The following is a 16787-nucleotide window of genomic DNA, read 5'->3' on the forward strand; positions in this document are numbered from 1 at the left end:
TGAAGGCGGAACTGGGGCGTGGTTATCACCCGAACAGAGATGGGCGCCTTTCGCCGATAATGGATACGTTTGTAGCTAGAATTTAGGGCACTTTTCCTGGACCCTGTTTTTTCACGAATAAGGCCCCAAAAAGTGCCCTAAATGACCAGATGACCCCCAGAGGGAGTCGGGGATGACCTCCCCTGACTCCCCCAGTGGTCACTAACCCCCTCCCACCACAAAAAAATGATGTTTCACAACTTTTTACTTTCACCCTCAAATGTCATACCCTCCTCCCAAGCAGCAGTATGCAGGTCCCTGGAGCAGTTGTTAGGGGGTGCAGTGGACGTCAGGCAGGTGGACCCAGGCCCATCCCCCCCCTACCTGTTACAATTGTGCTGCTTAATGCTTAGTCGTCCAACCCCCCCAAACTCACTGTACCCACATGTAGGTGCCCCCCTTCACCTCTTAGGGCTATAGTAATGGTGTAAACTTGTGGGCAGTAGGTTTTGAGGGGGATTTGGGGGGCTCAACACCCAAGGGAAGGGTGCTATGCACCTGGGAGCTCTTTTACCTTTTTTTTTGTTTTTGTAAAAGTGCCCCCTAGGGTGCCCGGTTGGTGTCCTGGCATGTGAGGGGGACCAGTGCACTATGAATCCTGGCCCCTCCCACGAACAAATGCCTTGGATTTATTCGTTTTTGAGCTGGGCGATTTCATTTTCCATTATCGCTGAAAAGCAAAAACGCCCAGCTCACACCTTGGCGAATAACACATGGGCGTCTATTTTTTTTGAAAATACGGTTCACTCCGCCCCTTCACGGACCCGTTCTCGGAGATAAACGCCCATGGAGATAGGCGTTTCTGGTCGATTATGCCCCTCTATGTAAAGTTTTAGAAAAGGTGGTTTTAACACAGTTTAATGAGGCATTTACATTTGTTATAAAGCAAAGTTTGACGGATATGTGCCATTGTTATAATTATTTTGTAGGATACTGTGATGTTAGGATGTTTGACATTATAGTAGACTTATGTTTGGTCAGGTTTAAGTTCTGTTTGTCTAGGAATTGCCTAAATTGTGGGATAGTGCAGGATAGAAATTTTTTTAGAAATTTTTTAATGGTGGTGTTCCATAAAGTATGTATGCAGTTTATGTTCACACAGGACAACCGTTGGGCAGATTATTTAGTTAGAAATCCTTCATCGAGTGCACTCTAAGGCATTATTTTGTAATATCCCATGAAACACTACTCGTACCTGTATACATAGTGCCCACCCCTATTAGCTCTGGGCCCACCCAAAATGTCAGGTCTGGCTATGCCACTGAAACACCAACAAAGTGAAAGAGTAGGGATGGACCAAAAGTACTCTGCAGCCAGTTGGGTAAAAGATCAATCTTTATTGAGCACCACAGTTGTCTACAGACCCAACATGGGGCCGTTTTTTTCTGGGAATAACACATGCATCGGGATCACAACAACTGCAGAATAGTACTAGTGTTGCTCCTGGAGAACAACATCTTTCTGTTTATCTAAACGAGGATACCTACCTGGTATCACCCACTTTTACTGTGAGGTTTCTACACCTTCCTTCCTTCATTGACTGGAGAGCAACACTAGTGCTATTGTAAGTATTCTATTCTATCAAACATATAAACGGCGAGTGACCGTACTCACTCGCAAATGCGCAGTAGAGACTTCCCTCTCTGCCCAGCCCCCGCTTCAATACGTGATGATGGGGGCGGGACAGAGAGGGAAGTCTCTACTGGCATGCTGCAGACGTCGGAACCGCTCCTCCCTCCTCCGGAGTCGCCGCCGCCCCTCCATCTGGCCCGAGCACTGTGAACTTACATCACCACGCAGCAGCAGGCACATCAGCAAAGCTGCCGTCAGGCTTCCTTCTCTGCCTTTGTCCCGCCCTCACCGACGTTACGTCACACGAGGGCGGGACACAGGCAGAGAAGGAAGCCCACCCCAACGGCAGCTTTGCTGATGTGCCTGCTGCTGCATGCTGATGTAAGTTTACAGTGCTGCTCGAGCCGGGTGGAGGGGCGGTGGCGGCGACTCCGGGGGGGGGGGCTCGGAACCCCCCCTATTCCAAAAGTAGCCCATTTTCACAGGCTCAACAGCTAGTATTCCATATTCTATAACAGTGTGTGCAAATTTTGGAACACCCACAAAATGCCTATTTTCATGCCTATAACCATATCCCTTTATGGCTCTGCACTTTAGAATTTAGGTGCTCTGCTTTACAGAATATGCTTAGTGAGTTGTGCGCGTAAATTGTAATTATTGTCAATTAGTGCTCATTATTGCTTGTTAAGTGCTGTTAAAAATGCTGATTGTCTTTTTAAGCCAGTTTAGTTATGTGCATTGTTATAGAATACACTTGACTTTTGGCACGGAAGGCTAGGCATGATATATAGAATCCAGCGGACGAGGTGAATTTTATATGTGCCACTGAAAAAAGCACTATTCTATAAGCAACATTTAAAATTACGCACAGTTTATATAATAGCACTTACACTCGAGAATCACGTCTAAGTTTAGGTGTGGCCATTTACACCAACTGAAACGTGGTACAAATGTACATGCCTAAATTAGATGTATACCCCCCCCCCCCCCCATTCTATAACAATGCCGTAAATGCTAGGAACACCCCTGTTCCACCCATGATCCTTCCATTTCCATGCCCCCTCTTTTTACTCATACATAAAATTTAGGCGTGGATCTTGCACCTAAATTTACATGTATAAATTCCAATTAAATCTAATTAGCACCAATGATAGTGTGCACAATTTTTGGTGATTTTTATATGATTAGGGAGATAACTTCATCTGAAAATTAACCCTAATATGATAGGACAAGGGGCCCTTAATGTTGTCTAACAATCAGTAATGTAGTCTTGTTTTCTTTAAATTAATACACTTTCATTTTGCCAATAGGTATCTTATGTCAAAGCTATTGATATTTGGATGGCAGTGTGCCTTCTCTTTGTCTTCTCTGCATTGCTGGAGTATGCAGCAGTAAACTTTGTGTCAAGGCAGCACAAAGAATTTCTTAAATTCAAACGTAAGAGAAAGAAGAATAGGGTAAGTTATATATTGATGCTCCAAAAAATACTTTGAAGGGTGAAGGTCATGTCTATAAACTTGGAGCTCATATTTATATGTGTAACTGTACAAAATAATCAAGTACTAGAAACAGGGTTCCCACAGACCAAAAATATTAAACATTCAATCTATATTTTAGTTATGGACCATCAGCGATGCTATTTCCATGTTGATTTCTGTGAATATTGTTGCATCTTATATTAAAATAATGACATATATGTGCATATGTGTGTATGGACAGTATGCTTGTAAATGGTAATATTCTGTCTAAGTGCTATTCTATAAATACTTGCTTAACTTAGTTAGTGGGTATTTGCAAGGGGCATACACAAGCGGGTAGCATGGGTGGGAAATAGATGTGGATCCCTCTTACATAGGTAAGTTACAGAATATTATAAGTTATGCACGTCCGTGCTACATTTAGACACCTGCACTTAAACTAGTTCTTTCATAGCAGGTGTGTGGAGGTGCCTGTGGGGGCAAAGGGCCCCTGTATAAAGCACTATATATAGCACTGTATGCTCCTATATTACAAAGGTATATAGGATTATAATTCATGGCACTATCCAGTATTGCAGAAGCAAAAGGTAGGGACAGTGGGCTCTTCTCAAACACCGGAGGAGACATACTAATAGAAAGAGTCTTTATTGCAAGAAAGCAGAAACGACTCAACACAGCAGCCGTGTTTCGGCACCCAAGCGCCTTCCTCAGGAGTCTTATGATGTATGGCTAATTATGAAAAAGAAATATCTTTATTAAATCAATAAACACAAAAGATATCAACCTAACCTGAAGTTAGGCAGGAAATCTCACCAGACTACCAAAATAGCTTCACACTAAATGATGACTCTAACTGATCTCACCTTCGATACAGAGAAATGTTGTCTAATAAGCTTTGGCCTTGCATACAGAAAAGAGAACACTGCCAAGGGTGCCAATATAGAAGAATAACAATGTTGTTATCAAAACTGATGTCATGGTCATACCAGCGGACTATCAGAATTTCCCTTGCAGACTGAGAGGCACTGTGGCTGGAAAAACACTGCACATTGTTTATAAGAACCCCTCTCATTGTCAAGGTAACCCCTTCAATTTTGGTCACCTTGTCAAAGAGACAATGTTGAGGCCCCTCAAGACACAACATCTGAGACAAAATTATTTGTGCATCAACAACAAGGTCAGAATGCACGACAATAACCCAGCTGCAGCTTATGATTTCTGCATAAAAGAGGTTCAAATATGAGACAAAAAGGCTGCTGTTGCATTCCGTCTGAAGTGCAACCCATGCTCTGTGTCTGACTGACCTGTCTGAGGGACACTGTGCCACTGCTGAATGTTTGGTACTATCTCCATTCAGGTTATATAGTTGCCATGTTTAGTTGTTTTGTAAGTGCTATGGGTTTTGAGTAACTGGCTGAATTAGAAACCTACCTTAGAGATCTATGTGTGTTTACTCTGTGCTATTTTTATGATAAGGCCGTTTCTGTTTCATGACTGCATTTTTATTTTGTTCTTGCTGCTATTGTAATAAATAAGCAATCTATTTTTAAAATACACTTAGGTTTGGAGTTAGTTCTGTTATTATGTTTAATTTCTGTAAGCACAGAGTAAAAACATGTTGTTAATTCTTTCTGGTTATTAATGAAACAGTGTTTCTGCCTTTTCATTTCACCACTGTGTAACCCAGGTCTTACTCAGTTCTAATTCCGGATTTGGGCCACAAAAGAAATTTACTATCTCTCTCACTTGAAATCGCATAGTAATCTAATAGGGGATTACACTGTCCCCTCAGTTACAAATTCCTTACCCTCAAGGGATACATTGGATTCTGTTCTCCCTTCTCTTGGATCAACAGCAATCCCTCACATTATCATTCATCTTTATTTAACATATAGCATCATTTTTTACCATGCCAGTTTACACGTCACATAACCCTTGCCATGCAAACACATTATCATATCCCTTGATTTCACATTACTTTACTCTATCACATTACTTTACTTTATTTTACCTATTACTAAACATTTTGCAAGTAAATATTTCTCTTCCCTCCACAATCTCCTCATAAAGGGAGATTCCTCCTTACCATGGGTCAGGTAGACTCCAACCCTTTTATACTCTAAACAGTGCCTCTACAGCAACCCCAGAGCAGGCAACCTGTAGTTTACAGCTTTCACATCAGCATGAGCCAGCGTCTTCTGGACCTGCCAAGAGAGGCACCTTGCTCAACCATCATCTTTTTCACCAGAATCTCTGCAATTTACACCTTATTCATCATTTATACAAACTTTAACCCATCAGTTTTTTCCCAGCTCCCAACAGTTCCCACAACAATAAAGAATATTTTGTTGCAGTGACAAACCAACTTTTACTTTATTTTACACTTTTTTCTTTCTAACACTTGATTCTCTAATAAACCGTTTATTTTCATATATTCATTCTTTCAACCATTTTTTCATAGAGAGATGTGGTAGCCGTGTTACTCCACTCTTAAAGGTAATCAGTAGAAATAAAATAAAACATGGAAAAGAAAATAAGATGATACCTTTTTTATCGGACATTTTTTGATTAGCTTTCGAAGGTAGCCCTTCTTCGTCAGATCAGAAATGAGCAAATGTTGATAGATGACAGTTTATATAAGTGAAATATCAAAGCATTTCAGTGACAGTCTAACAGGATGAGGGTGGTTGATGAGAGACAGGGAGGGCCAGGTGGATGAGGGACAGGGAGATATGTGTGGTGATAAGAGGGTGACAAAGCAGTAGAATTTTATGGTTTATAATGGGCTAAAAAACCCAGATCTTTGTTAAGTCCTGTCTGGTGGGTGTCAAAATATTTAATCATTCTGATTAAATATTGCCTAAATATGTTATGAACTCCATAAAGAAGCTTTCTTTGGCACAATGTAAGTAATGTAGTGAGTGCTAGCAGTACATTTGAGATCATACTCCAAATACTTCTGACTTAGGAGTGAGGTCATAGGCGGTCGGTGGCCCAACTGTTTGGGGAGGCTAAAGGGGGTGGGGTTAGGGGTGGGGCCAGGGGTGGAGCTTAAATCCATAATTGTCTGATAACACACAGAAAAAAATAAATAAAAATAAAAGTCACAATTAATACCTTTTATTAAATTTAGATATTAGATATGTATCATATGTCAAAGAATAAAGTGGTTGCTCAACTGCAAATCACTATGCACAACTTTGTGCAAAAACACACTCAGAACCTTACTGTACCATAAATATTACACTGGGCAGAACCTAATACACCAATATACCACCCATACGGAAAATGCAGACCATCAACAATATGAAACAAGGGATCATATCATCACAATTCTCATGTAGAGCCACAAAACACCCTAATTCATGTTTAATGTGGGATAAAATGCCATAAATCAGTAAATAAATATAAACTTTGAATGTTGAGCATCTGATTCTCAAAGTGGACATATTCCAAACACTACAATGAAAATAAAATGATCTTTTCTACCTTTGTCTGATCATGCTGGCCCACTGTAACATCTTCCAAGATCAGGATGTTCTCCTTGTTGGTCTGGATAGCCTGTGTTGTCCAATTAAGAGAGCCCGTGATGAGAACAGTTTTGTCAACCACTGCAAATTTGTGATGCATGTACCCCGTGTGCTGGTCATGCTGCACTGGGTATACCTGCTTTCCGCAACACTCCGACCTGCGAGCCTTTCACCGCCATGTAATCGGAGTCGGCGATGAGGCGGACCCGCACGCCCCGCCGGTGTAGCAGCAGCATGGTCCACGCCAGCTGTGGGTTGGAGAAGAAGAAGATGCAGAGCTCGAGGCTGCGGCGGGCCACCCACATGCACCGAAGCGCTGCTGCGGCCAAGCCGGCCCCTGCGCTGTGCCTGCAGCCTGCCACAAGCCGAGAAGAAGAGCACTTCGGACACCGAGCGCCGCTCTTGCCGCCCCTGCAGTACGAACAGCAGGAGCCGAGTGACGTTCTCCAGCCCCAGTGCCAGCAGCAGCGACACCAGGCCCAGCGCCTTCCACGAGGCTGCAGTAGCCCACATGATCAAGATTGGGCTGGGGAGGCTTAGCCTCCCCAAGCCTCTTATACGGGGCGCCTATGAGTGAGGTTTATTCCTGTCATGGTATGCGCAAAAATAAATTCTCACTCCAAAATTGCCCAAAGCTAATTCATGGGGCATTTCCCTGGAAACCCACACAATATGCAATACAAAAGATGGAGAAAACTTAACTGACAGTTATTTAGGGTAAACCCAAAAGGAACCACTATCTTCAAAAAATATCATTGGCAGAAAAAGTCCCATCTCTTAAAAAATATTAACAATGTAAGTTTCACAGTAGAACACACCCAGGAATCCAAATGGAGTAGGGCACATGTCCTGTAAACTGAAGCCTCAGCTGTTTGAACATCGTTATAATGTTGGATCATCAACGTGGGGACCGTTGATTCGTCACTGCATTGAACATCGTCATTCTTTTGTAGAGTTGAGATGTGGTGTGATTGACATGTTGCCTTTTTCTGGGCATCAGGGAGAAGTTAGGACGAAGCTTCATCAGAAAGAACAATGGTGGATTTATTAATGGGGTACAGTTTGGCCACAGTGTTTAAATCAAAACATTGAATAGTGTACTTTTCTTTTTCTTTTTTTAGTTTTTTTGTTTGATGACTTCTTTACCCAGAAGTAAGTGCATTTCAAGCCCCCAGAAGTGGTGTGGCTCTTGTCTTTTTAGGCTGGGCACCATTTGTAAGTTTTGCACACTTCTTCAAAATGAACGTCCCGTGAGGCAGCCAATTATCTAGTGAAACAAGGATCTTTGTCAGGATTTTGAGTTCTGCAGGCTTGGATTTGAGATAATAGTGAAAGCACATTACAGACAGAAGTGACTTATTTTGGAAAGCACAATAGAGAAGCGCTTTCTGAATCCTTCTGGAGAATACTGTACATAAGAGACTTGTTCTTTGTGCTTGTGGATTCCTGGGTATGTTCTACTATGAAATCTACATTGTAACATAGTAACATAACATAGTAACATAGTAGATGACGGCAGAAAAAGACCTGCACAGTCCATCCCGTCTGCCCAACAAGATAACTCATATTTGCTGCTTTTTGTGTATACCCTACTTTGATTTGTACCTATGCTCTTCAGGGCACAGACCGTATAAGTCTGCCCCGCACTATCCCCACCTCCCAACCACCAGCCCCACCTCCCACCCACCGGCTCTGGCACAAGCACAGACCGTATAAGTCTGCCCAGCACTATCCTCACCTCCCCAGCCCTGCCTCCCAACCCCGGCTCTGGCACAGACCGTACAAGTCTGTCCAGCACTATCCCCGCCTCCCAACCACCAGTCCCGCTTCCCACCACCGGCTCTGGCACAGACCGTATAAGTCTGCCCAGCCCTATCCCCGCCTCCCAACCTCCAGCCCCGCCTCCCGATCTTGAGTAAGCTCCTGAGGATCCATTCCTTTGGCACAGGATTCCTTTATGCTTATCCCACGCATGTTTGAATTCCGTTACCGTTTTCATTTCCACCACCTCCCGCGGGAGGGCATTCCAAGCATCCACTACTCTCTCCGTGAAAAAATACTTCCTGACATTTTTCTTGAGTCTGCCCCCCTTCAATCTCATTTCATGTCCTCTCGTTCTACCACCTTCCCATCTCCGGAAAAGATTCGTTTGCGGATTAATACCTTTCAAATATTTGAACGTCTGTATCATATCACCCCTGTTTCTCCTTTCCTCCAGAGTATACATGTTTAGTTCAGCAAGTCTCTCCTCATACATCTTGTAACGCAAATCCCATATCATTCTCGTAGCTTTTCTTTGCACCGCTTCAATTCTTTTTACATCCTTAACAAGATACGGCCTCCAAAACTGAACACAATACTCCAGGTGGGGTCTCACCAACGACTTATACAGGGGCATCAACACCCCCTTTCTTCTGCTGGTCACAGCTCTCTTTATACAGCCTAACAACCTTCTAGCTACTGCCACCGCCTTGTCACACTGTTTTGAGATACTATCACCCCAAGATCTCTCTCTCCGCCCGTACCTATCAGACTCTCCCCACCTAACACATACGTCTCCCGTGGATTTCTACTTCCTAAGTGCATCACTTTGCATTTCTTCGCATTGAATTTTAATTGCCAAACCTTAGACCATTCTTCTAAACATTGTTAATATGTTTAGAGGGATAGAGTTTTTTTTGTTTTTTGCTGATGATATTATTGAAGACAGCGGTTACTTTTGGGTTTGCCCTAAATAGCTTTCACTTAAGTTTGAAGGTTTTTTTCTCCGTATTTTGTGTTGCACATTGTGTGAGTTTCCAGGGAAAGTGAGAAGCTGTGCTGTGATATTTAAATAGCCACCTCGTATTGAATTGTGTGACACCTGCAAAAATAACCTATTTGGAGAAATTGCCCTGAGCTCTGACAGAACCTTTTCAGAAAATTCTGGCCCATTCTAAAAAATTCTATTATGATCTTGCAAGTACTCCCTTTCCACAACTTATCACTAATCAACTCAAATAGGTGGATCGGCTTGACTTGTCCTGTTTAAGGCAGAGTGCCACCTCTGTCCAGTCTTACTCTTTCTGGGCATATTGCAACCTCTGACTGTTAAAGTCAGTGACAGCTTTCATAGAATCCCACATTATTATTGGTTAAAGATAATCTCCTGTTTTAGTCCACCACTCTCTTGATGTGCTGTGCCTCCCCACCCTTGAGATCATGACCTGCCACAGACCACTGCAGTGACTCCTTGCTTGCGGCAAGCTCCCCACAAATCCCATGCTGCAGCCATTCGTCAGTATAAGGGTCTGAATAAAATTTTGTAGTGTGCTGTTAAATATATCCAGACCTGCCTTGGACAGGTGGATCCCATCAGGACAGTATAAGCCCAGGCAGGATTGACTCAACAAGTCATTTGTGACCAGAAATTCACAAATAGAGCTCATGAACTCGTCCATCCATTTATTTTGAAATAAGATGCAACAATATTCACAGAAATCAACATGGAAATAGCATCGCTGATGGTCCATAACTAAAATATAGCTGCAATGATTGTGACTACAGAGACTCAGTTTGAAAATTCATATTCCCTCTCTCCCACCCCATCATCTGCAGTCTCCATTCTCCAGCCATGTGCTACTACTGTGTTGACCACAGCTGTTGTCAATATTGCATGCCATTGCAGAACCACATATTTTAGAATAAAGCAGTTGTACAGCCTTGTGTGGAACTGTATTTGGCATGAACAATACATTTTAAATATATACACAGAGGTGTGGGATTCTTTTTAAGTCTTGCAGTCCCTACTACTGATGCTCCTGCAGCATAGGCCCCTGGGGTGAGTTTTAGGTTATTTCCCACAGACCAGGGTCCTCCAGCACCAGCTCCTGCTGCATGTCCTCTTCTGTGGGTGGCTGGACTATGGCTTGCTGGTTATCTACAGGCTGGGCAGTGGCTGGTTGGTGTGTGTGTGTGTGTGTGTGTGTGTGTGGTGGTAGGGAGGTGTCTGGGCAGCTGATGGACATAATTGGTTTGTATGACCTATTAGATGACATGCAAGGAGGCGGGCACCCAGAGATGTGATGCATGTTTGTCCCATGAGAGGTTGGCAGCCATACAGGCATGCAAGATGAGGCTCGAGGCTGCTGGAAGCCCTGGGGTGACCAGTCACTGACTCTGATGTTCGATGCCAGTGTGTCATTCTAGGGATGTAACATGGTTACAGGTACTACCAAGGATCTGGCTGTGATTGGTGCCCTATGACTATGTGGTCTACAGCTGACTGGGAGACGACAAGAGACCCTGTTTGGCCTTCCCTATCTTTGAGACACCTCTGCAGGATCCTTCATGATCCAGTCAGAATAGTGTTCAGGTAGCTATATGTGACATACCAGGTACCTTGTTCTTGCTCATGGAAGAGTGTTGTGCCAAAACTTCCCCCCTTCCTTGCCATGTCATCTCATTGTTTCGGGGTCGCCTGCAACAACATGTTGTGCATATGGAGGTTCTGGGCACACTGTATTGAGGGTTACTACATACTCAGGCATTACTGCAGAGGGTAGCTATTATGAGGATGCTATATTGCTGGTACTCATGCCAGGCTTTGAGGCACTCTGATCAGCTCTGGGTTCTCCTTCCTGATCCTGTGATACCGGTGCAGGAGTGCCTCCAGATCCATGTGTACGCCAAAGCGCCTGTAAAACACAAGTTTGTGGAGACAGGGTTTAGATGGTGGGCCTTTGTACCTTAACGCATTTTATTTCGTACTTAACTGAATCAAAGGCTTTCTAACCACCAGAACTTATCAAGTAAAATCAACATATCACCACCATGGAAAGCAGTCTGCGGAGTACCTCAAGGATCACCATTATCACCAATACTCTGATGATGATTCCACTGGCACAGTCCTTATCCAACCATGGCCTTAACCCATTCATTTACGCAGATGATGTTACAATATACATCCCCTTCAGACATGATCTGACAGAAATAGCCAACAAAATCAATGATAGTCTGAACATCATGGACTCCTGGGCAAACTCATTCCAACTGAAACTGAACACCGGAAAAACACATTGCCTCATCCTCTCCTCTTCATATAACAAATACAAACCCACAACCATAAATACTCCAGGACATACCCTCCCTACCTCGGGCAGTTTGAAAATACTCGTTGTCATACTCGATCGCAACCTTACCCTCGACAGCCAAGTAAACTCTGTAACAAAGAAAATGTTCCTTTCAATGTGGAAGCTCAAACGATTAAAACCTTTCTTCCCAAGAGCGACTTTTCAATACCTAATATTATCAATGGTCCTAAGCCATGCAGATTATTGCAATGGAATCTACGTGGGTTGCAAAGAACAACTCATTAAAAAACTCCAGACCGCCCAAAATACAGCAGGCAGGCTGATATTCAGCAAAACACGCTTCAAAAGTGCCAAACCCCTCCGAGAAAAGTTGCATTGACTCCCAATCAAAGAACGGATCATCTTCAAAATCTGCACCCTAGTCCACAAAATCATATACGGCGTAGTCCCAGAATACACGACAGACCTCATAGACTTGTCAATAAGAAACAAAGTCAGATCATCAAGATCCAACCTAAACCTACACTACCCAAATTGCAAAAGACTGAAACACAAAACAACTTACGCAGCCGGCTTCTCCTACATAAGCGCACAACTATGGAATGGGCTACCGAAAGCTGTGAAAACAATCTACAACCACTTGAACTTCAGGAAATCACTAAAAAACAACCTCTTCAAAAAGGCCTGCCCCAACAACACCACATAACCCTCTTCACCTACCAACACAGCATGACTATGATGGAACAGGATAACACGCAAGCTTCATCCATTCCGACCCTCCACTTATACCTCATACAATCATTATACAACTTTGTATTTGATATCCACCGACTGGGCAAACGCCTTTGACGGTACTATGTAAGCCTCATTGAGCCTGCAAATAGGTGGGAAAATGTGGGGTACAAATGCAACAAATAAATAAATAAATTATGGCCCCTCAGACAGCCTGTGACATTTGAGGGGAGTCAAATTGGGGGCTTGGTAGGGGGTGTGTAATCCCTGCATGGCCAGAGATGTTGCCTGGCATTAGGTGGCCAGGGGAATGGTGGATAGTTTGGGGACACATTTTTTGTGACATCTGCTGAAGGGTAGTCAGGTTCGTCAGGTGGGTTGCAGTGTTTGCATTTGTAAGCTGCTGGCACTGTTCTTATGTGTATGTAGGCATGGAACCGCAGCCCAGAGCATAGGTGGGGGAGTGCCTGAGATGTGTAACCTCTTTTTTCAGCCTTGCATGGGGGACATGTTCTGGCCTTTTTAGCATGTCTGGTCTCTGGGGACAGGGAAGGAGATGGTCTTCCCACCAACTCAGTGCATGCAATTCTAGCAAGGTGTGGTGTTTGCATATGGCCGATGCTGGGTTCCTGATACCACTGCTGAAAACTCATCATGCCAGGATCCTCCTGATGAGGACTGGCAAGTGAAAATTTCCCTTTTATGCCCAAGGTACAAGAGGACAAGGAACTGAGACTTTTCTGCAAAAATGTTTGGCTCTCTCTTGAGCCAGAATGGAAAACACCCTTCCATGTTCATCAGCATATATAGACTAGGTGCATATGGAGGGGACATCCTGATGATTGCAGATGACATTTTATTAATCGCGGGCCCACTTCTGCATGTACACATTTTCCGGAGATAATTTTCCATAGACAAACAAGACTATCTGATGACATCTATGGCAGTCTGTGGTGCGTCTTCCTTGTGGACAGTTTTTGGGTGTATTTTCAAATATTGAAAAACTAGTAAAAAAGGCCCGTTTCTGACAGAAATGAAACGGGCTCTAGCAAGGTTTTCCTCGGAGTGTGTATGTTTGATAGAGTGTGTTTGACAGTGACTGTGTGTGTGTGTGAGAGAGAGATAGAATGAATGTGTGAGTGTGTGTGTGTGTGTGAGTGAGACTGTCTCCTGTGTCCCCTGCCCCCCTTTCCAGCCACTCAGCGATTGTTGTATCTCCCCTGCTCCCCTTCCAGGCACCCAGCGATTCTCCTCTGTCCCCTACCCCCCCTGTAGCCACCCAGCAATTCTCCTCGCTCCCCTGCCCCCACTCCAGCCGTGTGTGTGTGTGAGAGTGAGTATGTGGAAGACAGAGACAGTGAAAGTGTGTGTGTGTGTCTGTGTGAAAGTGTGACTGAGAGTGAGTTAAGAGAGAGAGTGAGAGTGTGTATATGTATGTGTGTCTGTGTATGTATGAGACAGAGAAAGTGTGTATGTGTCTGTGTGAGAGAGTGTGTATATGTGTGTGTGTGCGCGTGTCTGTGTGAAAGAGAATGTGCGAGGCTAGTGTGAAAATGAAGAGACAGCAGCAAAAGTTTGCATAGCAGAGAACAACCATTTGAGCCAGTTGTTACCTTATCTCCCCTGCCGTCCCCTCCATACCCAAAGATTCTTTTTTTGTCTTCCATCCCCTCCGTGTCCCGTGTGTGTGTGTGAGAGAGAGAGAGAGAGATGCTAGTAGTCCCTGTGACAGTGGAGGGTCAGTTGCTCCTTATAGGCAGTTGAGAGTGAGAGAGAGAGAGTGTGCATGTGTTTTTTTTCCTCCCCTCTCATCTCCTCCGTGTCCCTTGTGTGTGTGTGTGTGTGTGTGTGTGTGAGAGAGAGATGCTAGTAGTCCCTGTGACAGTGGAGGGTCAGTTGCTCCTTATAGGCAGTTGAGAGTGAGAGAGAGTGTGCATGTGTTTTTTTTCCTCCCCTCTCATCTCCTCCGTGTCCCTTGTGTGTGTGTGTGTGTGTGTGTGTGTGTGTGTGTGTGTGTGTGTGTGTGTGTGAGAGAGAGAGAGAGAGAGATGCTAGTAGTCCCTGTGACAGTGGAGGGTCAGTTGCTCCATATAGGCAGTTGAGAGTGAGAGAGAGTGTGCATGTGGTGTTTTTTTTTCCTCCCCTCTCATCTCCTCCGTGTCCCTTGTGTGTGTGTGTCTGAATACAACGGTTTATTTTTTTTTTATTTCTCAAGTGTAGTAAGAATGTGTATATGTGTGTGTGTGAGAGAGAGAGAGAGAGAGTCAGAGAAAGTGTATGTGTGTGTGAGAGTGAGTGTGTTGAAGAGAGAGACAGTGAAAGTGTTTGTGTGTGTCTGTGTGAAAGAGAGACAGTGAGAGAGTGAGAGTGTGTATACTGTATGTATGTGTGTCTGTGAAAGAGAGTGTGCAAGGCTAGGGTTCAAAATGGGAAGACAGCAGCAAAATGTTCCATAGCAGAACACAACCATTTGAGCCATTTCTCAGTTGTAGGCAGTTAAGAGAGAGATAGTGAGAGAGAGTGTGTACGTGGTGTTTTTTTTTTTCCTCCCCTCTCATCTCCTCCCTGTCCCTTGTGTGTGTGTGTGTTCTAGAGAGAGTGAGAGAGAGAGGTTAGTTTGGATGTTAGAGATGCAGTGAGAGGCAGCTGTGGGAGGGGGGAGTATTTGAGGGAGTCTGCCACTCTCCTTGTTCTGTGAGCCACATGTGATGTTACTGAGGTGCAGCCAGGCATCAACTCCTTGTGAGAAACTTCTCTGACCTGCCTTCTGTGATTTGTGCTGCTGTTGATCATATCTGTGGTCTCGGGACAGCCTGTCTGCTGACACCATCACCGAGCCTGTCTGCGTGGCTTGAGTGTTGAAAAGCAGCAGCAACAACAATGAAAAAGACCTGCCTCTCTCCTAGCCCGTAGCTACTGTTTAGTGTTTTTTTTTTAATTGGTGGCTCGTGCCAGAAGGCAGATTAATGATCGTGTGAGGACGACATTTTCGTGCAGTTGGTAACAGTAAAAAGAAAGACGTATGGTGCCCTCGAGATTAATTAAGTGTATTGTTTTGCGATGTTGTCAATGTTCAGGCTGCATTTTCACCTTTTCGTAGAAATCCTGAGTTTCATCAAAAGGAGATCAGACTGACAGGCGGTCTCAGCGTCTTGTTCTTGAGGACATACCTTTGACACCTTTGCTGCATCAGCATGCAAGCGCTAGTTTTTTGAGTGTTAGGGAACTTGTTTTAGTCATCTCACATTGGTTGTCTGTGCAGCCGCTCCTCCTCTCCCCTTTGACGTCGTTGGCTGCACTTCTCCGGGGTTTTCTCCAGGGGCAGTGACGTAAGGAGAGAGGCTGAGCGGCTGCAGGGACCTGGCAGTCTGAGATGGTTCTGAACAGAGGTGCGTTGTATGAGTTGTTTTTCCTGTGGCCCCGTCCCCCCCACCCGTCGTCGATGTTGGTGAATTGCTCCGCCTCCGCCCTCAACGTCATAACGTTTGACGCGAGGGCGGTGAATTGCTCTGCCTCCGCCCTCAACGTCATAACGTTTGATGCGAGGGCGGGGCCCAGAGACTGTGTTTTTTGAGGCTTCAGAGCTTCGAACATACGAACCTTGGCTTCAGTGACGTCAGAAGCCAATAGAACGTTGAGGGTGAGTTTTATAGGGAGCAGGTGGGCGTGGCTGAGTACTGAGGGAGAGTAGTCCCAATAGTAGCCTAGCCTACTAGGAGGACAGGAGTTCAGGGCTTCATTGCCACAGATGGAGTGAGCTTCAGAACTCTGAGGGGGGATTTTATTTATATAGATGTCTTCATTGATAGTCCATTATATCTCAGCATTTTGATATAGGCAGTTTTTTTATTTTGTTTTTTTGTTTGTTTGCTTTTTTACTTTGGCATCATATCTAAATGCTCCTCCACTAATATCCTTTAGTAAAAGGGCCTCTATATTCAGCTGATGTAAGGTGCATACATTTGTGGTTGAATATAGGAACTTAATTTAAAATTTGATTGTGTTAAAATGAGGAGTCCAGCATTCTTAAATTGTTATATTGTTTCTGCCGTGAGAGGTTGTTTCCATGTATGACAACCATCTCTGTGATTATCTATTTTCTAATATTTCTTATCAATGTACTATTTTGAATATTTTATCAAAATATCTTGTTCTACAGATTCCTTTTCATTGTAAAATATTTGCTTCTTGGATGCAATATTTCTACTTAATTAACCTTTTTAAAATGAGAAGTCTGAGATCTAGAAGAGTCCAGATTTTTGAACATAAAGCAGTCTCAAAAAGGTAGGGTTTAGAAGAACTTGAATGTGTCTAGAAAAAAACCTCAAGATGTACCAACTATAGGAACCCATTCCAGGTAAAAG

At 43.9% G+C, this 16787-nt stretch overlaps 1 protein-coding gene across 3 annotated transcripts in view; it reads left to right on the forward strand.

The window, feature by feature from the left end:
- Window positions 1-16787, forward strand: part of GLRA3 (glycine receptor alpha 3) — a 114481-nt gene that overhangs the window by 83360 nt on the left and 14334 nt on the right. The window contains exons 7-9 of one of the 3 annotated variants that reach the window (XM_030192667.1): window positions 2922-3072; window positions 4110-4133; window positions 13772-13788. In XM_030192667.1, coding sequence (XP_030048527.1) covers window positions 2922-3072; window positions 4110-4133; window positions 13772-13788 — 192 coding nt within the window. Of the gene's footprint in view, window positions 1-2921; window positions 3073-4109; window positions 4134-13771; window positions 13789-14123; window positions 14140-16787 lie in introns of all 3 variants that reach the window. The other 2 variants (XM_030192665.1, XM_030192666.1) reach the window with 2 other exon arrangements.

The sequence above is a fragment of the Microcaecilia unicolor genome, chromosome 2 (genome assembly GCF_901765095.1).
Source record: "Microcaecilia unicolor chromosome 2, aMicUni1.1, whole genome shotgun sequence".
In the NCBI taxonomy this organism is placed as follows: domain Eukaryota; kingdom Metazoa; phylum Chordata; class Amphibia; order Gymnophiona; family Siphonopidae; genus Microcaecilia; species Microcaecilia unicolor.